The following is a 23,695-nucleotide window of genomic DNA, read 5'->3' as shown; positions in this document are numbered from 1 at the left end:
TGTGTGACAGGCTGTCCTGCTTGGGTCATGGCAGAGATCATGCCTTTCTCTTTGACCTGATTTTTGAGGCTTTGATCCAAGAATGTGACACTCTTCCCCTTTCCTGTGTCAGGTCTGGCTGTTGTGTTCAGTGACACTTCCTTGAGAGTGGGGGGAACACATCCTTGTGTGCTGAGGCATGAGACTTGTTGGCTGCCAACCTTCTGTGTGTCCTGACCTCTCCAGTACTTCCAGCTTCATCCCCCCAGAGCAGTCAGTTAATCAGTCATCTCACCCTCCCTCCCCAGATTACCATTTCCTGAGCAGTCACTTGGAGACACAAGCAAGAGATGTTGCTTCCCAAATGATGATTGCATGTGAACAAGCTCCTGTAGCTCATTTGACAGGGATCAGGCAGTCTCCAAGGCCAGGCAGGTGTCTGATGTGGTCTGGTAGCTGCAATAGCTGCTGACTGAGCTTTCTGGGTTCTGCCTTGGGTGTTGCCCCAGTCTCTGGGACCCTTTTAAGAAGCCTCAGCAAACATTTTGGTAACTGGCACCAAACTTGCAGCAGAGTGGGTGATTTGCTTCCCTGTGAAGTGCTTGAAGTCTTCTGCTGAAGGGGTCTGTGTGCTCAGCACATCCTTTGGCTGTCTGGGGGGCAAAGCAGTGCAGGTTGTGGCTCATCTTAAACTCATCTCCTGCTGTGGTTTGGCACGTTTCTATGCCAGTGTTTGTGGCTTGGGTGACATCCAAGGGAAAGGCTTCCCTCTTCTGCTACCAGTACTTTTTTCTGCTTGTTATGTTTTCCACACATTTTCATTCTAAGGCTTCTGATCCTTAATAGGTGTCTTCCTTTCCTATTCTTTTTCCAGTTGCAACACCTCAAGTGTCACCCAGGGGTGATGCTGTGCTAAAGGCACTTCCTTTGCTCCCCTCCTGGAATAGCTGTCAGAAATCTGCATGCTGTGATGACACAGGCAGCAACAGACCTTAGTGCCATGTCAAAAACTGAGGGGAAAAAGGTGCTATGAAGAAAAGAGCAACTTCAGAACTAATTGGAGCTTGCAGGCTGGGACCACTTCCCATGTCTGACTGCAGGATGCTGAACAGAGCTGCAGACATCAGGACTCTTCCAGGAAATTCAGGGTGGGTGGTAGACTGTGACAGCTGAGCTCCACCTTTGTCATGCCCTGAGAAGTCCTCGCTCGTTTGAGGATTAAACTGCAGCTCCTTCCCTGACACAGAACTGCTGCCAAGATTCCAGTCTGCCTCCAGCCACTCTCCACACTTCATAATGAAGTTTGAGAGAGCTTTAACATCTTGGTGTTGGCAGAAACATGGGTTTAAAATCACAGTGTGGTTGGAGACTAGCTGGCTCTGGACACTGGTAACAAGGCTGGAGACTTTCATCTCAAGGTCAGATCCAGCTGTGGTGTTAGTGACAAAGTCATGAACTTCTGACTGATGGTTCGGGGCTTACGTGTGGAAAGATGTCTTGAGTCCAGTGCCAGGACTCAGAGTTGGGAGACTTGGGTTCGGTTTCTGAGCTTTGCCAGAGCTATTCTGAGAGACCCTCAGTGAGACACTTAGTCTTTGTGCCTTGGGTCTCTCTGTTAGAAAGCACTGAAGGTCCACCTACATCAGAGTGCTGCCAACTCCTCAGACTCACTCCTGACTGCGAGCTCCTGAATGCCTTTGGATGCAGAAGTGCAAAGAGCTAGGTGGGATGAGCTGGCTCTGTCCAGCCTGTGTTATCCAACTGCTTGGATCCCAGTTGGTGGCATTAGCAGTGACTGGTGTGCCTTTTGGCAGCTCAGGGGGTGGGACATCATGTTCTCAGGGGATGGCACTGCTCTCCCATCGCTGGGTGATGCTGTTCCAGTGCAGGCAGTGCTGTGCCCAGGAGGAAGCTTCTGCTGCCCTCCTTCCAGGTGGCTGCAGGAGCTCTTGGTTTCTGTGTTTGGCAGCTGGCACAAATCATCAGCAGCATCCTGAGAAATTGGTTTCCCAAAGACTGTTAACAGCAACTAAGCTGCTCCTTCTTTCCAAGACATACATGGGCAGCCTCTCCTGGCAAGCCTTTGTTACTGCTCTTGGAGGAACCACCAACACCACTGCAGTGCTGTCCTGGATGTACACCTGTGCCTGCCTCCCCTTGGAGCAGATTTGGATGGGATTCCTCTGTTTGGGCCTCAGCTGAGGCTGGGGCAGTGCTCTGGCTCCTGCTGGCACTGCAGGAGGAGGCTTTTCCCCAAGGAGAGGGTGCTCAGGGCTTGTGTCTGTCTGGCTTGGAGAGAAAAGCATGAACTGCAGCCTGCAACACTGTAATCCCAAAGCTTCAGGCTCTCCCTCCGTGTGCCAAATTCCTCTGCCTGTTAAATAAGGGGAGGAATTTCGAGGGGAGCTTGTTGAGTACAACTTCTGTGTTTGCTTTTAGCTTCATGAATGGCAGCAGTGACTCATTTGGCTGTATACTGGGTAAAACTCTGCTTTGCCAGTTTTGAAGAGCTGCTATTTTAAAGGCAAAACTGGTGTTGAGGCAACTGTCTGTGTTGTGGTGACTCCTGAGTTGCTGGAGCCTTGCCCTGTTGTGCTTGCAGGTAGCCCTGTATTTCCAGTGGGTCATGGCAGTGATTGGGACCCCAGGGATGTTATACTGCACACAGAGCTCCCTTGGCTCTGGTGAAGAAAGTGTGACCCTATTTCAGACTGGGAGAACTGAGGCAAAGCTCAACCAGCTGGAAAAAAGGATCTGTGAAGATCACTGATGTAGTTGTCATGCTGATGTGTTGGCACAGCCCAGAGCTGAGTGAAGGGAAGACACCACAGATTGGAAGTTCTCTTGGTGCTGAGTGAGGAAAAGCCAATGCCAGCCTTTGTTCAACCTCAGAGAAATCCTTGTGGAGGCAGAGTCAGAAAACCACCTCTGCCCCTTGCAGCAACTTGGTAGTGCTGAGCTCTGCCCAGAGCCACACTGGTGCTACCTGGGGAGAGGTGTGAGGATGCAAGGAGGAGAAGAAAAGCTGTGGAATCGGATCCATGCTGTGGTCAAACACTGCTCTGTTATTTTGGGTGACTCCTTTTTTTTTTTTTTTTTTGCAGCTGGGGGTGGCTGGGTGCTCTGGAATAAATCCAGGCAGGAAGGTGTGCTATGAATTAGCAGCAACACCACCCTTGGGTGGGTAAGTGCTCTCCACTGACTCTCTGCTTGTGTTAGTTACAGGACTCTCATCAGACCCACGTACAAAATGTCCTACAGAACTGTGACCACGCTGGAGTGGAGGTGCTGTCCTGGCTTCACAGGGAGCAACTGTGAGGAGGGTGAGTTATCCAGCAATGAATCTGTCCTTACACAGCAGCAAGGGTGGGGATTGGCTGGGCTGAGTTGGGGTTTGTGCCTTCATTTGCCTCTCAAACAGGAACAAATCTCCTGTTCTTTTCATGACCTGAATGTCACACACAAGCTCTGCAAGGTGCTCTTGGAACACAGACCATCCTGAATGCCTGCAAATACAGGGGGGATGGCTGAACAGGGAGGGGGAGAGAAATGGGGAAATGAGCACAGATGTGCTTGGCATCCCCATGGCACAGTCCTTCTGAAAAGGCACTTTCCCCACGTTACTGTGTTACCTTCTCCATGTGTCCCTGTCACTGCCATCACTTGCTGTAGCTGCTGGAAGCTGCTCTCTGAATGGCTACTTCTGAAAGCTTTATGTCTGTAAGGTCTGGGCATACATAATGTGTTCCCAGAGCTATGAATTACACCAACACCTTTGGTTTCCCTTTCCACCTGCTCCCTGACTTATTGGTGCAACATTTTGGTTGCACAGTGCATGTGAAAACACAGCTCTGGGTTTGGCATTGACCTTATGCAGAGGAAAACACAGGGTTTATTCCAGAGAAGGAAGAAAAGAAAGTATTTCCTTTTTTCCATCTCAATAGGCAAAAAGGGCATGTTTTGTGTTTTCCTTCCTGTTACTTCTGCTTTGAAACAAGTCCTTCCTCTCCATCAAGTCCCACCTTTAGGCATTAAGGCACCTGCTCAATCTGACATGAGGTTTGATGGCTTATGGATGGGAGAAACTGAGCCTTGAGTTTTCTGTCCATTTGCACCAGGTCAGCACAGCCTGTCCCTGGCAGCTGAGAGGGGTCACTGGGGGCGTCCAACATCACCCAGACTCTGCTGTTTGTAGCTGCACCTCATTTTCTTTGTGCTGTGATACCTTAATGCTCAGCACACAGTTTGGTCAAATCTCTGGCTTGGATGTGGCCTGGTTCCAGTCCCAAGGAATGATTCCTGCAGACAGCAGGATCTCCAGGCTGCTGAGCAAACCAGAGCTGCCCAGAAGCTCAAGAAAAGCCTCGAAAAGTGGCCAAGCTACCCTTAACTGCAGCCTGCAGGAGTGAGCTCTGCACTTTGCCATGCTGCTAAAGGGAGGGAGCCTGAGCAGGAGAGGCTGCTGTGTGCAGCTTGGGTTTGTCCCTGTCACTGCAGGGCAGAGGGGAGCTGATGGGGGTGGCACAGGTGTGGCTTCAGTGTGGCTGCAGCTCAGGGTGACACCTGCCCAGGCACCTGGGACACCTTTGTGCAGTGCCTGTTGGTGCCTGTGGGCTTGGACAGGTGAGAGGAATTAGAGCTCAGTGGTGTAAAGGAGAGAATGCAGCTCCTTCCCAGTGCCAGAGCTGCCTCTGCACAGGCAGGTGGAAAGAAAATCCAACATAAACTCGTTCGAGCAAGTCGGCAACGATCTCACAGGAGCAGCTCTGGGGAACGAGGTGACAATTTTATGCAGTCAGTTTTCAAGGTGGAACTGTTCTTTTGGGCTTGGAGTGGGAGCAGAAAGCCAGTAGCAAACCCTCACTTTCATGTGTGAGATTCTTTTTATCCCTTTTTTATTTCCATTCCCTGAAACATCTGGTGCTACTGACAGTCCCGTGTTCTTGAAAGGAGAAAAATAAAGTACCCGTTCCTGATACAGCAGAATTGTGCCACTAGAGTGGTGTGCACAGCACCTCAAGCTGCCCATCCATTTTAAAATGGAAGTATTTACTTACTCCTTATGTTAATTCTTAATGTTGGTGTCACTTGGAAATGTAAATAAGAGGCTAAAAGGAGCTTTTTGGCAACCTGATGTAAGGCCTTTTGTATTTTCTGTGCTCTCTCCTACTACAAGTTTCGTTCCCCTGAGAGGGTGGGATGTTTACATTTGTGTGAGTCCTTCCTGGAAAAAGCAGACAAAAGGAAACAGAAAACTAAACTGGAACAAAACAAATCCATTGCAGTGATGAAGCCACAGTGAATTACCAGGGTAAAACTTCAAAATGCTTTCACTCTTTTTGGTATTTAGTTAGATTTCTTCTCAATATCTCATTTCCCTTGGCTGTGCAGCTGGTGCTTTTGAAGCTGATGTGATGTAGGTAAGACTGGACACAGACTGGACCTGCACTGGTTTTATTTTGCCTTCTTGCTGTGTTGCAAATCCTTCAGTTCCCTGAACATTCCAGCAGAATGGCAACTGCAGTGCCTCTGACCTTCCTCTGCAAGATGGCTCCTGTTTTTCCAGAGACTGAAGGAAAACATTCTCTCTGTCAATGGCTCTTTTCTTTCCCAATGGTGGAATAATAAGTTGCTTTTTCACCAGCAGGATGGACTAAGCCATATTGACTGGACCAAGCACCCAGAGGAGTTCTGGGAGCTCTGTGGGTGTGGCTGCAGGGTCCTTTCTACAGGCTGATGGTCTTTGCATCTTGATGCTTGAGAGCTCTTTAAGATCTATTGATTCCTCCTTTAATCCTCAGTGGGCAGGGTCAATATTGGCTCCTTTTTGGGCTGATCTGGAGCATTGTCTTTGGGGGAGCCAATGTAGCATATCTGGAGGATGTGTTATTTTTATTAGCTGTCCTTTTGGTTAAGCCTTCCTTGCCTTTTTAAAATTTATTTCTTTCAGCATTTTATGAGGAAAGACAGGATGGGGGGAGAGGGTGAACAAGGAGGAAACAAGTCAAAGAATTTGAAATTGTTCTGAGTCTGCAGTGCAGTTATGTTTGAAATTCTTCTTGTGATCTCCCAAGGGGCAGGTCAGCCTTTCCTTTCAGTGTGGATATCAAGTCCCAGAATATGACAGACTCCCATGGCACACCTTCAGTGGAAGAGGCTCCACAGGAACTCTGTGCTCTGATAGAGCAACCTGTTCAATGCCATTCAGTTGCTGAAGTGTCTCCATCCTCAGCTGGTGAGTTTGGCCTGAGACAGTGACAACTTCAGTGTCCCCAGCTGGCAGGCACCTACAGTCATGCTGAAGGTTGCACATTTTCAGATTTGAAGTATCTTGGGAATTTAACTCTTGCACTGTAGCTGATAAAAGAGCAGCAGCATCTGGAGGGAGCTCAGCTTTAGAGATTGATGGAGATTTCACTCTCAGTGGGTTATTAATTCACTGAGGTGGGGATGGTTTCCACCCTGTTTCCTTTTCCAATCTGACACTGCTTGGGGCTTTCCCCCCTTCCCTCCTTGCTTTCCCCTCACCCAAAGGGATGGCAACACTTGAAAGGTCTCCAATTCCTTCCCTGGTTTTGTACAACTGTGACCAGCTAGTTGAGTTGATAGTTAAAAATCACCAGTTGTACCAGGCCTTCCCCAAGAGTTTCTTGCAGCTTTCTTGGATGGAGAAGGAGATTTGATGCAAACAAGTCTGGTGAATATAACTGTCATTAGATACTAACTTTTATTTTCCAGTTTCAGGGTTTTTTTTGTTTTGTTTAAGCTGAAGCCCAAGCCTAGGACAGGAAATGAATGCACTGAGCCACCCAGTCTGCTGCCTGCTGATATAAAGAACATATGGATGAGGGCAGTGCAGAGGTGAAGTGCTTTAGTTGTTGCAATCATGCATCAAGCTGATTGATTCGGATCCAAGAAGATGCTGACATTTCAACTCAGCCTTTTTTTTCTATATGGCTGAAAGTTCAAAGGCAAGTGCAACCTCTTGGGAGAGGAAAAGTGTCCCCAGCAAGTTCAGGGGCTCAGTGTGCCCTGCAGCTCTCCAGCCAGGCAAGGTCTTATTTCACTTGACAAATATAACAGAACTTTCTCTCTTGTTTGCTTGTACTGCTTGAATTTGGGACAGTGGCCAGTATCCCACTAACCCCAGAAGCAGATTGATGGTAGAACAGCTGAGCTGTTTGGGCAAGAAGCAGCTCCCTGAGTATCCTCAGCACCTCTAAAGGGATACCAGTGTGATTCCAAGCTTCCTTTTTTCTTCTATAAGAATAAAAGTAGAATAGGAAATTTGAGCAGCTTTGTTTAAGTAATGGTTTAATTTGAGAACTTTTTTTTCTCCTCCCCCTCCTCATTTCAGTTCGTGGAATATTTTTATAACTTGCTTGCTTCTTGTCATCCTGATATTTTTTCAAATCTTAGGCTTCCATGCATTTACAATTTTCAAAGTAGGACAAGAAAATGAGGACTTTCCTCTTGCTATGATGGAGTGCAAACCCCTCCTCTTTTTTACTGCTGTTTCACCAAGTTTCTTGGTCCCAGGAGTAGAGACACAGAACAACACTGACAGGAAAATCTTAACTGAGCAAAGGCAATTATGAGACCATGGGAAAGAGCATCAAAACAAGAAATCTGAAAGTTTGAAAGCCTCTTGAAGTCCTCTAGAAGGAAGGGTGTTCAAGGGGGTGTTGATGGGTTGGGACCTCACTTCTCCAAGTCTTGGTTTTCTCCTCTGTGAACTGTTTTTCCACTTAGGTCATAAAGCAAAAGCTTCTGTTTGTGCAGTGAAATTCTCCAGAGGGGGTTTCCTCAGTGCTCTCCTCACCTGGGCAGTTCTGAGCTGGGAATGTGTGAGGTTCCTTCCCTTCAAGTCTGGACCTGGAATGTATAGAGTCTCTGATAGACACTGATTCAGGAATTCCTGTAGTGAAATGAGACTTTGGTCTCATTTTGAGACCTTCAAAATATTTGCATCTAAAAATAGCTTCTCATGACAAAGATTAATGTTTAGTAGATACAGTAAGTGAATTATGTGAATACATGTTATAGGCTATTAAGGGCAACCTCAATTCCCTAATAATTGGCTAGTAACTAGGTGGTAAAATGTGGTAACTCCCTCTGTAAACCCCCCTTCAAAAGTATTTTATGGAAAAGCATCAAAACACGTTGATCACCCTTGATGGAATTGCTGATGTGTGAAAGTGGCTTTCTGGGCATTGATGTTTGTACAGTGGAGCACACAGGGATCTCCCCTGGAATTCCACTCCATAACCTCCCATGGGTTACACCTCCTGCTCCTGTTCCTTCAATGAGGCAGAAGGTCCACCAGAAGTTCCCCAACTACCCTGTGATGTGTCCCTCAATTTCTGTCCTCTCCCATCACTGTTCTGACCACTCAGCAACCTCTGGCTTCAGGCACAACGTGTGTCACCCTTGATCAAGCTTTCTGAGGAGTTCCTGGAGCATGTGCTCACTGTTGGAAGTACGTGCAGCCTGCTGAGAGCACTTTCTGGCATCACTGGTGTGTGACTACTTGAACAATTCAAAGTGTTCATCTTCTTTTTCAATACATGGTCAGGAAAATAAAAATCCTTGTCAGATTTCCAAATATTTTGACACTGCATTCCAGCATTTGAGTAGTTTCATTTTTCTGGACATTTCTAATCTGGACAGGGAGAATTTTATTCAGCACCTAATGTCAAAATATCTGAAGTGCTAAATATCTGCAGATGTTATCTTATGTAATTGGGAAAGCTGTGTGCTGTACCACTGCATTGTCCCAAGTTTTTACCTCCCATCCATTATGTAGAGAATCTTTTTTATTTTGATAAGCTATTGCTTTGCTTTCCCAAACACATTCACTGCTTTCTGCTGTGTGTTTCTTAATTCACAAGTGACAGACACACCTGTTTATAGTGAAGGACTTTCTATGAATTTGCTTTATTTCTAATCAAGAGTGATCATACCCTTCCCTTGGACAGGGCTTGGAGCACCTTGGGTCTTGTGGAAGGTGTCCCTGCCCCTGCAGGGGGGGTGGGATGAGATGAGCTCAAGGTCCTTCCCAACCCATTCTGGGGTTCTGTTAAACTTGTATAGGTGTGGGTGATTGTTTATAGTTTTGCATCCAGGTGAAGTCCTTGGGATTAGAACTTGGGAGATGTGGGTTCTGAAGAGAACATACAACCTCTTACAGTGTCTTCTCCCTTTCATAATCCTCATCACCTCCTTCAACCCTGAGCTTTTCACATATTACTTTCTCATGTAGCTGTTCCCTTCAGATCTCATTTTCCCCCAAATTATCACTTGTTTCCCATTCATCCTTACAATGATGAAACTTATTTGCTTGAGGCCATTAGAAGGGAGTTGGCTTTTTCCTCATGTGTAAGACTCTCATTGTCACAGCCCTGGGAGTTGCTGACAGTGTGGTGCCCTCTGGAAAATGGGGGATGTGACATGTTATGCTGCCAGTCCTGTAAATGTGGTTAGTGCCAAACTCAGGAAAAACACTCTCCTGAAAAACTCCACCCTATTCCTCTTTCCTACAGCTATTCCTGTTGGTGAGGGCAGGGTGGGGCTGTGTCTGTAGCAGCAGTCAGTAATTTTTGGGGTGTACACTGACATTTGCATAGGGAAGAGCTAAATGAGAGGAATAGTTTCTAATTGGTGTCCACAGTTCATTTTGATGCCTTCCAAGTGAATTATAGATAACAATGGAAGAAGAATTAAAACCACCTGCTGAAGCTGTTTCTGAGCTTCCTTGCTGCTTTAGTGACTTGTTTGGGTTTATCAGGAATGGGAAATGAGGCTCAGGCCTTTCCCATGGAATGCCTGCACTTGGAAGGGGTGGCTGTGAAAAGGATCTTTCACTGACCTTGCAAGGCTATTGCCCATTAACCAGCTGCTTTGTGTTCCATTCTTGAGCAGAACACTTATGAAACTACAGCTCCTCCCCACTGCTTTTCAAGGGCTTGGTTATGAAATGTGGGGACTCAATGTTGCTGTCAAACACTGTTGATGGGATGGTTCCTTGAGGAAGAACTTACTGAATTCCCTCCAGGAGAATATTTGAGTGGCCCAGCAATGCCTGATTTGCAGAGTGCCATCTCTTCCCTTATGAGTGCAGTAATTTATTTACTTTTAGTTATCCTGGATAACTATTGAGATTGGTTTCATGTTTTGTAGGAGGTGAAAGCAGGAGGTGAGCATCAAATTCCCATATTGCTGAATCCCAGACTTTGTTTTTACTCAACTCCTTGTTGTTATATGAGGAGCCAAAATTCCTCCAAGTAATAACTTCTGGTGGAGCTGAACTTCAACTGAACATAGGGAAGTGTGAGGCAAAATCATCTTCACTGCATGTCATTCCAATATCTTTTCTCCATGTGAGCTTGTTAGAAGGATGAAGGCAGCAAAGTTAGCACAGCTCCCTCTGGGAAGCTGCAGGAATGTGCAATGGATGGAGCAACTTCCAAATACACAGTTCACTGGAGAGAAACCCTGGGCTGTAATTAGTGAGGACTCAGCCTGTGCCAGTTTGGGCAGAGGTGGGAAATGCAGTTCTACCAGGGATTGGAGTGTTTTTCCATTTCAGAATTCATGTAAGGAATAGAGAGAACCCTCTAATTAGATCTCTGGGTGTTGGAGGCTCAGCAGTACTGGGGAATAAATGGTAGACTAGGACTAAAATGCAGGCAAACCTTGATTAAATTCTGGAGTTGGGCAGAAATCCATAAAGTGAGATTTGGTCAAGAACAGCCACAGAGGGAGGAGGAATTAAATGCACAGATGTAAGTGCTGGGAGACTGTGAAGGCAGCAGGATCCCAAGGGTGGGAATGGAGCTTGTGGACAATGGGAGAATAAAGTGCTGCTCTGAACTCAGGAGCAGAAATGCCATGTTGGAATTTGGTGCTTCAAATGCTCTGACAGGTGGAATGTTCACTACTAATGCATCTAAGGGGCTGCCCAACACACAGCAAGGAAAACCCTCAGGGGCAGAGGGACCTGCGTGTGTTGGTGTTTCTCAGAGAGATCAAGTTTCAGCATTTATTGCAACTTCAGCCTTTTTACTGTTAAATTCATGTGAAAGCCAGTCCTGATTGTCTTGCACATCTGAGCCCCAGGATTTTAATGCTGTAAAGGGTGTGTTGGATCTGTGAGGGAAAGTGTTTGGCTTGGAAGAGAAGATGCCTTTGGTAGTAGATGGCATTTGAATATGTTGTGTACTTTTATTTATTTACTTATTATTTAAATGTGGTTAAATAATTTGGTTGATTAACCTTAATTGCCATCTGGAGGAGCCAGAGGGTGTGTGTTATACACAACTGTCCTAAAAATACCACAACTGGGTAGTCATTTAGGCCTAACTCAAGGTTTTCAAATAGTGGACAAGAAGTAGGTATAGGCCCATTCCAATGACCTTGTGTGTGTCATTACAGAGAGTTTAGGAACTGATTAAGTGTTTCCTGTAAGTGTAGCATTGCAAGATATCCTGGTTGTCAGTGCATTGCAGAGAACTCTTGTTGGGTGGGTCTTTAGCAACTTTGCTCTTCTGAAATAATCAAAGACTGGGAAAAACTTGCTAATAAACCAGCTTTGAATTTATGTGCCATCAGATGGATTTTGAACAACATTTAATTAAAGACTTCATCAAAACGTGCATGAGTGAAACAACACCATTTAAACAGGTTCCACGAGGTCCTTCAACCTCCAAAACAGGAAAGACACTGAGGAATGGCTCTGAAACTCTCCCATGATGGAGTTCATTAGGACTGATAAACTTCATTCTGGACTCAAACATCTGCTTCTTGCTCGGGCTCCTGATTTGCCTCTCCTTGGAGAGCGCATCCAAATCCACGAGTAACATGCAAGTTTGCATTTCATTTTGAGCCCAGCAGGCATAAGGCAACAAGGTTACAAGGCCTTTCCAAGTGAGCCTGGAGGGACTTGTTGGCCAGAGTTTGGGTTTCTGGCAAGCAGCTCCCAGCAGCTCTGCTCTGTAATAAACCCAGGGTTCAGTCCCCGGCCTCGCAGATACCGAGCGCTGTTGCGTGTCTCTGGGTAATCAGTCACTGCAAAGGCACAGATGTTTGGGATGCACAGCACTGGGTGCAGCAGGAAAGAGAGGCAACATCAGGGTCATGCTGCAGATGCAACCACATCTTCCATGTGCTCATTCTTGATGGGAGGATTCTCGTAACATTTGTGGCTTTCTGGGCACTAATTCCACCCCCCGAGGAAGGAAAATGCTGCTTGTCATTGGGGCTTTTATTGCTGCTTATGAAGCCCTGCAGTGCCATGGGTGGCTGGTGCCCCGTGCCATGGGTGGCTGGTGCCCCGTGCCATGGGTGGCTGGTGCCTCGTGCCATGGGTGGCTGTGCCTCTGGTGCAGGCACATCCAACAGAAGGGCACTGGTGCCTCTGGTGCAGGCACGTCCAACAGGAGGGCACTGGTGCCTCTGGTGCAGGCACATCCAACAGGAGGGCACTGGTGCCTCTGGTGCAGGCACATCCAACAGAAGGGCACTGGTGCCTCTGGTGCAGGCACATCCAACAGAAGGGCACTGGTGCCTCTGGTGCAGGCACATCCAACAGAAGGGCACTGGTGCCTCTGGTGCAGGCAGCTCAAGAGTTGGACTCGATGATCCTTGTGGGTCCCTTCCAATTCAGAATAGTCTGTGTGTGATTGTAAGTGACTTGCAAGACAGAACTAAATAAATGAAAGATCCAACAGAAGAACACTGGTGCCTCCAGTGCAGGCAGATCCAAGAGAAAAGCACTGCAGTAACAGGGAGGGGTGTGGGATTCCACAAGGCTTACATTAATTTGGGCAGTAATTCTAACAAAGAAGGATCATGGAAATGTGAAACTAGAAGGTGTCCTAGTCCTTACCTGCTTGAGATGGTTGAAGAAATTCCCGTAGTTTTAGTTCTTTTCTTCTCAGTGAAATACACTCAAGAAAGCAGACCCAGGCAGGATTCAGACTGTAATGCTTCATTTGTTTGTACATAAGGACTTCTGTAGCAGTAATGCCTTTGGCTTGTATCCACTGTGGGAGGTGCAGGGTCTGTGTTCACTGCTAGGTGGTCCTTCACTGGAAACCCCTTGAGGGACATCCATGGCAGATGGGCTTTAATTAGACTACATCCTGCTGCCAGTGACTGTCATGTGTGGCTCTGTGGATCAAGCACTGGAGGTTTCTGTTGAAGGTGTCAGGTCTTGTTCTCAAGGAAAGAGAGTGTTTTTTACAGCTGTGGTACCACTGAGACACTGATGGAATTGTGGAGTGTCTTGATTAATTAGTTCTTCTCCAGTGGCCAGTTTGGGTGAGAGGTACAATTTTGTTGCTATTGTCAGCTGGTGTTTTTTAGCCTTAATAGTAGAGGACTGTGCTTAAGTAACAAAAGTTCTGGTTTTCTCTTCACTGCTGGCCAGAGTTGTTAAATCCATATGCTCCCAGTACTTGTGGAGCTGTGGCTCAGACTCCACTTTGTATTGCTGCAGGGCTCTGCTCTGTAAAACATTACAGCCCATTCAAGAAGGGGAACAAGCTACTCCTGAACTTGGCTTGTTTGATCTTTTCAGCCTTAGCCTCAAGTGATTAAACAAACAGTGTCTTTTCAAGCATTCTCCAGTTGCATTTTGTGCTGAGCACATCTCCCAGTGTGATCTGCCAGAGATGCCTCAAACACTGTCCTTCTGCTGTGCATTTGCTGGCCCTTGTGGTAACATAAATAAGCAGCTATTTATGTTGCATCTGGTCTGTCTGGGTGGGATGCAGAGGATGGGGTTGGTTTGTGTTTAACATAACATAACCTTGAAGATGCTCTTTTGTCTTAAATTAGCACTCACAGCAAGACAGCAGCTTTTTGTTGGCTACACAGGAAAACAACCCATTCTCCTTGCTTTGTAAGTGATTCATTTATAGCACGATGGGTCTGTACAAAGGTGTCATTCCTGCCCTTGTCTGAGGGAGGCAGAAGGTGTCCTAGCAGTGGTAGGTGGGACACCAACCATGGAACTGTGAGCTCCTTACACAACAGACTCACAAGTTCTCTCACACACCTAGTGGGGAACTTGAAGGAACATTTACATGGCTCCATTAATGCCTAGTGGAGACTTTTTCCAGAGTGAGTGTCCTTTGACACTCAGCACCAGCCTCCTAGACCTGAAAAAACGTGGATACTGTGAACTGCAGAATATAAACCCTCAGCCTGGGATTTCTGTGCTCCTACAAGTTCAGCTGTTAATCTTTGTTGGTTGAAGCAGGAGAGACAATAACAAAGTTTCACACTTTTAAACTTATTAGAAGCTGACAGGAGCAAGAGAAGGACAGTTTCCTGAAGTATATCAAAAGCTGATTATTTATAGGTCCTCTTTCCTTGGAATTGTGATGATCCCAGAGTGTGTGAGTATCCGTTTTCCTATCCATGTGGTTTTGTACCTTGTTCATATCTCAAATCAGCAGAAACTCTTTATCTTCACCTGGCTTTTTATGGCAGCTTGTAGGGCTGTAAATGTGAAAATGCTCTGACAGCAAACCCTAAATCAACCTTTGGTCACTGCAAGCTGGAACAATTTGAAAACCTGTGTAACTTTTTGACCAAACCTGGGCTGATGTTCAACATCTTTAATGAGAACTGGAGCCAGAATAGCCCTGATGACTTCAGACTTTTTCATAATAAGGCAGCTGTAGACCCTTAATGTACACTCAGGTTGGGACAGAGGATATAATGGGTCAGCTGCACCATTTGGGCAGGAATGTGCCTGCTCCCATGGGATCCATTGAGCAATGGTGCTCTCTGGGCTGTTTCTCCCTTTGGCACTGAGAAGCAGTGGCCACTTTCTCTCCTCTTTGTCACCACTGCTCCTGAACACCAGCCACCTCAGGGCAGTGTGTGCCAGCATCTCCCATGGTTTGTCTTTGCTCCCCAGCTCTCATAATGGCCTTGTGTGACACTGTGCAGACCCCTGGGAATCTCCCCCAGAGCTCTGCACAAACCCACACCAGTGTCCCAGGGGTGCTGGTCTGGGTAGAACTGGAATTGTGTCAGATCCCTGGCACAGGTCCCTGTTCAACTTGCTGTCCCCTCAGTGTGGATTGGTGCAGGCAGGGGTGTGACAGCTCTGGGTGGCATCACCCAGGGGACAGAAGCTGCCTTCAGCTTGGGGGCAACAATCAGCCCCTGCTGGTGCTTCTCTCCTGTTTGCTGTTAGAGGAAGTGGTTCCCACTTTCTGAGAGGATGTTGAAAGAGCTAAGAAGCAATCATCAAGTTTGTTTCTGATTACTGCAGATGACAGAGGAGAGTTGGACCACTACTATTTACATAACAAAACTCTGCAGGATCTCTGGAAAGGAAAGATGGTTTTATTTTCATACACATCGATATATTGACTCTACATTCTTGTAACTGTGAACACTTGTGGGGATTGGATCACTTGAGACATGGAGAAAAAGGGACAGAGGTCTATATCCCTTGTCTTTTGGGTCTTTCCAGGCTGGTGATGAAATCTGGATTTTGGAGAGTTTTACACCTTTCAAATGTCAGCAATAGTTATGATGTTACCTTTTGACTGAAGTTTGCTTACTGCACTGTCAGTAATGATTCCTATCAAGGCTGATGCCTGTTGTCTTTGCCCTTATTCTGGATATCTTCATGGCCACAGTTTGTCTGCCCACTGAGGTAACATGTAGGAGCACAGTGTGTAACCTTCATGTGCTTTTCATTCTTACCAATTTGACTGTTTCTGGAAAAAAACCCAGACAGTTGGGACTTGGAGTAGGTGATTGTTGTAGGTCCCTTCCAAATGGGATTATTTCATTCTAAGTAACAAATAATTTCCCTGTGTGTGACATGCCTGTGCCTTTTGAGATGCTTGTTGTGGGCTGTGAGTTCCATCCAAAGCACCTGCAGATCCAGGTTTCTCTTTGGGTTGCCTTGGATCTGACAGTGTGGGAGTTTCTCTGTGTTTGTTGCCATAAAGGCAGTTTTGATGTGCCCTGAAGTCCCTTTCTGTGGGCTCTGATCCCACCTGCTGCTCCTCTGGGCTGTTTGGGGTATCCAGCATGCCCATGAGAACAAACCAACCCAAACCCCCTCAAAGCAACCTCAAAACATCATCTGACATTCAGGTTGCACACTTTTCCCCTCATTGCAATAACCAAATTCCACTTCATTGATGCAATGGGATGCTCCAGGCCATGTTCTCCAGGGCAGTGATTGCAGCTCCTCATGTGACTGAAGTCACTTGGCCAGCAGCCTCATCACCACGGGGTTCATTCCTCCAGGAAGAGCAGCTGCTGCACGTTAACCACACTGTGGTTCCAGATTTTGAAGGTTTGGGATTTCTGCTCAGTGGTGAAAATACACTGGAATTTGGTGTGATCCCACCTGAGCCTAAAGGATATCAGGATAATGGGCATGGAGCACGGGCTGGGTGCTGGAGCCATCAATCAGTAGATATTTTACTGCCTTTGCTTACCTGGTTGTCCTTCAGTCTCCTAATACAAACCATCCCAAGGAAAGCTGCCTGAGCACTGAAAATTATCCGTGGGATTTGTCACTTTTAGGAAGGGGAGTTGGTTCAGTGTTGGCTTTTAGCATTTTCTAGGCCTTGTCTCCTTGACAGAAAACAACAGCCCAAAGTCATTACCAAGAACAGCTGCTGAGAAGGGGCTTTGGGTATTTTTTCCGCTTTTGCTGACCTGAACCACAGCAATTACAAGTTCTGGTTATTGTAAACTTACCACAGAACACAAGGCATACCTTAAAATGATGTCATGTCTAGACACGCAATTCAGGTATAAATTATGGAGAGAAAGTAGCTTGTTCAGTGGTTAAACTGTAAAAGTTTAACAAGATATTTCTGTGCCTTCACTCTTGCATACTCGTTTCTTTACCTCTTACCAGGAGAATTCTGTGACTGCCTCTTAATTTTTTTGTGTTGGGAGATGGAATTTCCTCCCTGTTCTCCATTTCATTTCCTATTTCTGCCTCACTGGGTCTCAGGGGAAGCACTGTAGCCATCTACTCAGAGTCCAGAGCTAGAGAGGAGGACTCTTGGGTCCAGTCATGACTCAGGCAAGGTCACACAACTACAGCAACCTTTCCAAAATCTGGCTTGTTGGTTTGGGCAGCTTTGTTTTATGGGGTGGTAGGGAAAGGAGAGCTCTGCTGTGGTGCCCAGGTGCCTGATTTTTGAAGTAATCACAATTTAGAGTCTCAGCAACATCCCTGTAGTCCCTGGTGAGGTTGTGTGGGCCTTATGTTTAAGGGTGAGTTGGATCCCACTTACAGCAGCTGGGCTGGGGGGTTTATGTGATGTAGCTTTGTCTGCAGCCCCTGCCCCAGCTCTGCATGGCATTGGTGGGCACAGCTGAGGTTTTGGGCAGTGTCCCAGCCAGGGGCTCAAGCCTTGCAGGCTCAGGGTGGATGGATGGATGGATGGCTGTCCAGGTGCTGCTCAAACAGCACAGGAACTCATTGGTGTCCTGCCCACCCCCAGGTATTTGGGCAAAGCTCCCCTGCTGACAGGGCCTGGCTAGTCTGGGGTTTGTATTAAAATACTCTTCCCCACACTTGGCCTGGGCTTAATTTCATGATGAGATGGGAATTGTTGGCTTAGCACCTGGTGAAATCCACACCCTCCAGGTAGCTGGGATGAAATGCAGGCTCTGGAGGTGGAGGAGGCCAGTTGGGTTAGGAGGCCAGTGCAGGGCTGTTCTCCACAGTGGATTCTGCTCTGCTTTTCCTGGCCTAATTACACAGTCCTCCAGTGAAGGAATTTGGCAAGGCAATTCTTCCGTTTTAACTGGTAGTTGGTCTCAAGTTCTCTCAGTGAGCTGTTTCTCAGTCATCTCCATTACTACAAGCTGCCATCTAGAATTTCTCTGTGTAGAAGCCTGTTGGGAATTTTGCTCCCAGGTCCAGATATGATGCCTCTTCTTACCTGAGGAGCACCTTGCTCTCCCCAGGCACTTGGTCTGTCAACTGTGTGTTCCCTCAAGAGCAAGGACCTGACTCTTACCACATGGTCTTTTTTAACCCCTAACCACATCAGCTTGTTTCCTGGAAGCTGCCTGTGCTGCAGGTCTCCAGAGAGAGCTGTTAATGCTGGGCAAGCAGAGATGGCCGTTGATTCTACAGAAGTTGTTCTCTTCCTGTTGCCATGGGGACAGTTTTGGAATACACTGAAGAACATTTTCACTCTATTTTCAGTCCATGCAGCAATGCTCTTGTTTCCAAAGGGGCACATGTGTCTGCAGTCTCATGAACTTGAAGTGTCCACATGGGCCGTTGGTGTGCTGGGGAGGGAAGAGTTTTCCTTGACATTCATGAACTTTTGTAGCCAAACTCTAAGCCTTGATTCACTCCCAACACCAGGCCTTTGGATAACACAGCACTCAGCTCAACTTTCCCACACGGATGTGAGATCTATTCTGGAACCAGGACTTTCCTATCCTCACCAAATCTTTGTACAAGGAAAGTCTCAATGTGCCCTGATCCTTTTTGCTGTCCTGCTTTTCAGGATCACTGCAAGACCTGTTTTCACTTGGATGAATTTATGTCCATTATTTCTCATGGCCTCTTTGTCCCTGCCATCAGGGAATGACCTTTTTGCTGTTGTCTTTGCCCCTGCCATGGTGCTGTTTGCAGAGTAGTGTGTGGAAGGTGAACACAGAGTGCACCCTGAGAGGTGCCCGGTGTCCTCCTTGGCATTAATGCTTCATGCAGAGGCTGAGCAGCACCAGCCTGGTGGTGTTTGTGACTGAACTGCACCACAAACTGTCATAACATCTCCAGAGAGCAACACACAAATGATTGTCTGCAACAAGGCCATGTAGTGGATGCTGCCATTGGAATACTTTGTATTAAGAGCACTGGAGCAATTAAAAGTCCCACTGGCCCCTTCCAATGTATTGCACAGGCTGAGGTGGCCTTAGGGCCCCTTTCCAGCTTTTGATGGAGTGATTGTTTTTGTACATGGATGTCTTTTTCTTTTTTCCCTTTCTTTAATGGCTATTAAACATAGGAGGAGGAGAGTGTTATTACAGCTCTAAGTGCTGTCAGCCAAAGTTTGTCCTCACTTCTGCTTCTAGGATATCCACTTGCAGTGTCCCAGTTTTCCCTATTCATGGTTTTTTAGAGGTTCTTTTTCTTTCATGAGAGCCTTGATCAGTTCAAGTACAAACAGATGGAAAGCAGCAGAGATCCAGCTCCAGAGCAGCCCCCAGGCCAGGCTTTTAACTCCTCTGAAGTGTTTGGTGCTCAGGGATAGGGGCTACAGCCAGGAATTGCGTAGCCTGGGGCGAGATGCTGGAGGTTCTCTCATGTGTTGTCCCTTACTATTGCTGCATCTTTACCTCCTCCCTCACCTCTCCATTGATCCCATCTTTCTGGGTGAAGTTTCACAGTCTTGTTTGCCCAAGTGGAGCTCATGTCCTTCCCTGGAATATTGAGTTGTCCCTCTCCTGGGCAGGTCCATGGATAGGGAGCTACAGGCTCAGCTGGTGCTTGTCCCCTCCTTTGGGAGATGAGGACAGGGAGGGAAGGCTGATGGTGCATGGGAGCTGCAAGTTATGGAGGAAACCCTGGTGTTTAGGAAGTGTTCTGCAATGCAGGAACAGCTTCAATGCACAATGGATTCTCGTCCTGCTGCCGAGCAGGTTGTAAAAGCCAATTTCTGTTGGGAGTCTTTACTCCAAATGCCCACAAGGCAAAAGCCCTAATTGGCATAGAAACTGTCACTGTTGGGCCATCTTGCCTGGTGGGGCTGGTTTTGAGCCCGTGGACACTGCACTGCCTCAGAAGCAAAGCTCCCAGCAAGACTTGTCCTTATCCTGACTGTGCCAACAAGGACAATTTCCAAAGACCACCACGTGTGTTTCTCCTGTGGAATTATCACATAACTCTGCCAGGGTCAATATGAGCCTCCTTCAAACAAATATCACATGCAAGTTTGTATATCCTGTTGTCCCATCAAAAATTAACTTGCTTCAGAGTGTTGAAGTGTTGCAGGAAGCAAAACTTCAGGCTGTACTGGAATCTTGAACTATGTGAAAGGTGGAGAATTTTCCCTCTTGTACTCCATGTGGAGTAACTTAACTTTGTCAGCACCTTAAGGGCATTGACATACATCCAGGGAAGGGAAAACAGGAGAATGCAAGAAATGGAAATGTGAACCAGAGCTGCCTAAGCAGAGACCATGGGCTGGACATGAGACTCCCTTTTGCTTCAGATTTTATAGGAATTTTGTGGAAAGGGAAGATTGATGATCTCTGAGGAGAACACACCTATTCTGCAGCTTTCTACTCAGAGATGGCCTTCAGTGAGTTTGTGTGCATAGATAATTCTTAATGTGAAGCAGAACTTGTTAAAATTCTTAACAACTCTATGACTATCACCATGAGGAACTCTGCAGGGAGGGTTTGGTTCAGTTTTAATAGAAATAGTCTCTAGGAAGTTAAAGTTTGGGTAACTATGGGACTGGATGCTTCCCATTCATACCTTGTATGGGGCCAGTGCTGGGCTGGGAGCTGAACATGCTGTTGAAAGTAAAGCAGAGTGTGGTGTGAGACCTGCTGTGATGCTGGTTCTGAATAAATGGTTGCCTTGCTTCACATATAATAATAATTATAACAGTTATATAAGTTGTAAATATGCATACAAAAATGTATGTGACATCTCTGGATGTGCTATAAAAAGGAGGATCTTTGCTCACAGATTTCCATGTTTGTGTGATGGTTGACAACCCAATTTGGCATTTTGTGTCATGTAAATGCACTCTCAGCCTATCCTACTGTTTTCCAAATAGTGCTCTTGGCCACACCAGGCTGTGAGCACTGTGAAGACAGACCCTATCACGTTTTTTCATAGTCTCTGCTAGTTCCTGGAGTGGAGCTTTGAGTGACTGGTGACAGATCTGCACTAAGTTTGGAAGCACATGCAAATTATTTCAGAGAAAATCTTTTTTACAGAGCAAGCCTGTGCTGGCTGGGGAGGAAGGATCAGATATATTCACCTAGGCTTTCTCATCTAGCCAGCTTCACATTCCTTTCCCTCCTTCTCTTATGCTTCTGGTTCTTTTGTTTCCCCCCAAGAGACATTGTTCTTGTTCTCTTCCAGTGGCTAAGGCACAGCCCAAGGCAGGAACAGCCAGAGGTGCAGCTTTGGGGTGGTGGGATGAGGTGGGCTCCTGATTCCCAGCCTCTGCTGCTCCTCTGTGCCTACAGCAGCTACCACCAGTGCCACCATCCCCAGCTGCTGCTGGGTCCACAGGGTCAGGTATCCCAAATTCCTTGGCTTGTACTCTACACTTATTTGTCCCCTTCTGCGTTTTAATGGGGAATAATCACATCAGTCCCCAGGGAAGCCTCAGATGTGGGAGAAGGAACAGGAATTAACTGTTTCCATCTCCCCGTCATGAGACACCACAAACCTTGGATGTCATGGACAGACTTTTGTTCTGTGGTGCTGCAGGAGAGCAGCAATGCCTGGGGAGGGCTCTCTGCAGCTGGTACCAAACTGAACCTCACCCTTGTGCCAGGGTGGTGGTGCAGGATTGTCTCCACCCCGTCTGCCACCTTCCTCCAGGTTTCCAGAAGGGCAAGGGCTGCTCCCCTGTGCTTGTCTCCTCAGGCTGAGGAAAGGTGAGTGAACTGCCATAGCTTTGCCTCTGACTGTTCTCCAGCTGTTCCTTGAGGAAAGCAACTGGAGGGTGAATCCAGCCGTGTGTGTTCTCTGCTGTTCCTCACTACCTGCACAGGGCACCTGCCAGGCCTGCCTGTCTTGAGTTGAGCTGGCAAAATGCCAACTGCCCAACACAGAGTCAAAGCCTCCCCCGCCCCGCTGAGAAAAGGGAGAAAGGAAAAAACCTGGAAACTCAAAACAGGTTTATATACTTATACAGAATGGAGAAAATTAAAAGAAAACTACAATGCAACACAGACTTACACAAGTTAGATATAACAACAATTTTTTACTTCCCACTGAAAACAGATTTCATTACTCTAAAATCTATAAAGCACTCTAAAAGACACTTAACAAGGAACAGAAAGAAAGAATAGCAATAAAATGTTTCTGCTTCTCTAGACTAAAGCAAAATGTGAAGTAGCAGTAGCAGCAGCAAGGCCCAGGACAGCAGGACAGTGGCAGCGTGTCCTGTCCTGTCTCTACTGCAGCCATGATTCCTACACTGGCTTTTATATTTTGAGATGATGTTGGAATATGGTATAGAATACCATTAGCCAGTAGTAGTCAGCTGTCAGCTAGCCTAGCTCAGGTCAGCTGATAGTCTCAGGCCTAAATTTAGTCCTACACTTAGCTAAACCCATCACACTGCCTTGTGCAGGTGCCTTCCCGGAGGGCTCTGGGAAGCGCAAGGAGGGCTCTGGGAAATGCAAGGAGGGCTTTGGGAAATGCAAGGAGGGCTTTGGGAAAGGCAAGGAGGGCTTTGGGAAAGGCAAGGAGGGCTCTGGGAAGGGCAAGGAGGGCTCTGGGAAGCGCAAGGGGGGCTCTGGGAAGCGCAAGGAGGGCTCTGGGAAGCGCAAGGGGGGCTCTGGGAAGCGCAAGGGGGGCTCTGGGAAGCGCAAGGGGGGCTCTGGGAAAGGCAAGGAGGGCTCTGGGAAATGCAAGGAGGGCTCTGGGAAATGCAAGGAGGGCTCTGGGAAAGGCAAGGAGGGCTCTGGGAAGCGCAAGGAGGGCTCTGGGAAGCGCAAGGAGGGCTCTGGGAAGCGCAAGGAGGGCTGTCGGGCTGGAAGCAGCAAAGCGGTGCTTTGGAAATCGCTTGGCTGCAGTTTAACCCTTCAGCCCCCTGAGCTCAGAATCGCTGCTGCCTCTCCATGCTGAGTTAGCCCTTCCTCACTGCCCAGCCCTCCTGCACCTGAGCTGAGCCCCCGTTTCCCTTCCTGCATCCATAGGGTCCCAGCTGGGCAGGCAGGGCCTCTGCAGGGAACAACCCTGCGAGAAAAGGAGGGCAGAGCAAATGCCACAACACTGACAAGGAAAACTGGTAGAGGTTCACCTCCCTCCCCACCTTTCCCAAAGCTCAGCAGCTCTCATGGAGCTGGAATGGGACCTGCATTGATCAAATTCCTGTCTGCAACAGCAATGCAGTTGTTTTAGATTAGTGTACAAATAGACATTAGTGTACTACATCTGTTGTTAATTCACGTCTTGGTAGAAAAAAGATGCCAACACATCGTTTATTACCCACATCGATCCTATAATGTCCTTTCTTTTGTCTTTTGAGTATGTAATGGGTTCCAGGATGTCTTTTATTTCATTGTATACCACATTTCCTCTTGTCTAACAGAGCAGGACGTAATGTGTTCCAGGATGTAATTTATGCCATTTTGGAACTGGACACCACACAACGTATCCTGAACCTTTCTGAAAACCCTTCAGTGTGTTACTTGGTGTGCTCTGCTCACAGGTCTTTGCACAATTGATGAGTAGAAGCAGCAGGAAAAGTAGTAGGAGGGAACCAATTTATCCTTAGTCCAAGGGAAAAAAGGCAATTTATTCTTGGTCCAAGGTGAGCTAAAGGCCCATCAGGAACTCTGGATGCTGGAATGGCAAACTGTAACTCTTACACCCTTGATTTGCTTAGGAAGTTGGAAAGGGAAGGGACAGTTCACCTTGAGAGCCTATCCATGACTGCTTGTGTGAGACTCCAGTAGTTTCAATGGGATTCCACTTGGAATAGGAACCAGTTGAGGG

The 23,695-nt window shown here is 47.1% G+C and overlaps 1 protein-coding gene across 1 annotated transcript in view; it reads left to right on the top strand.

The window, feature by feature from the left end:
* Positions 1 to 23,695, top strand: part of COL26A1 (collagen type XXVI alpha 1 chain) — a 157,696-nt gene that overhangs the window by 27,259 nt on the left and 106,742 nt on the right. Inside the window, exon 3 of the mRNA XM_071575250.1 lies at positions 3,199 to 3,302. Within this exon, the coding sequence (XP_071431351.1) occupies positions 3,199 to 3,302 (104 nt within the window). The remainder of the gene's footprint in view (positions 1 to 3,198; positions 3,303 to 23,695) is intronic.

Source organism: Pithys albifrons, chromosome 21, assembly GCF_047495875.1.
Source record: "Pithys albifrons albifrons isolate INPA30051 chromosome 21, PitAlb_v1, whole genome shotgun sequence".
In the NCBI taxonomy this organism is placed as follows: domain Eukaryota; kingdom Metazoa; phylum Chordata; class Aves; order Passeriformes; family Thamnophilidae; genus Pithys; species Pithys albifrons.
This window is presented reverse-complemented; position numbering and strand designations above follow the sequence as displayed.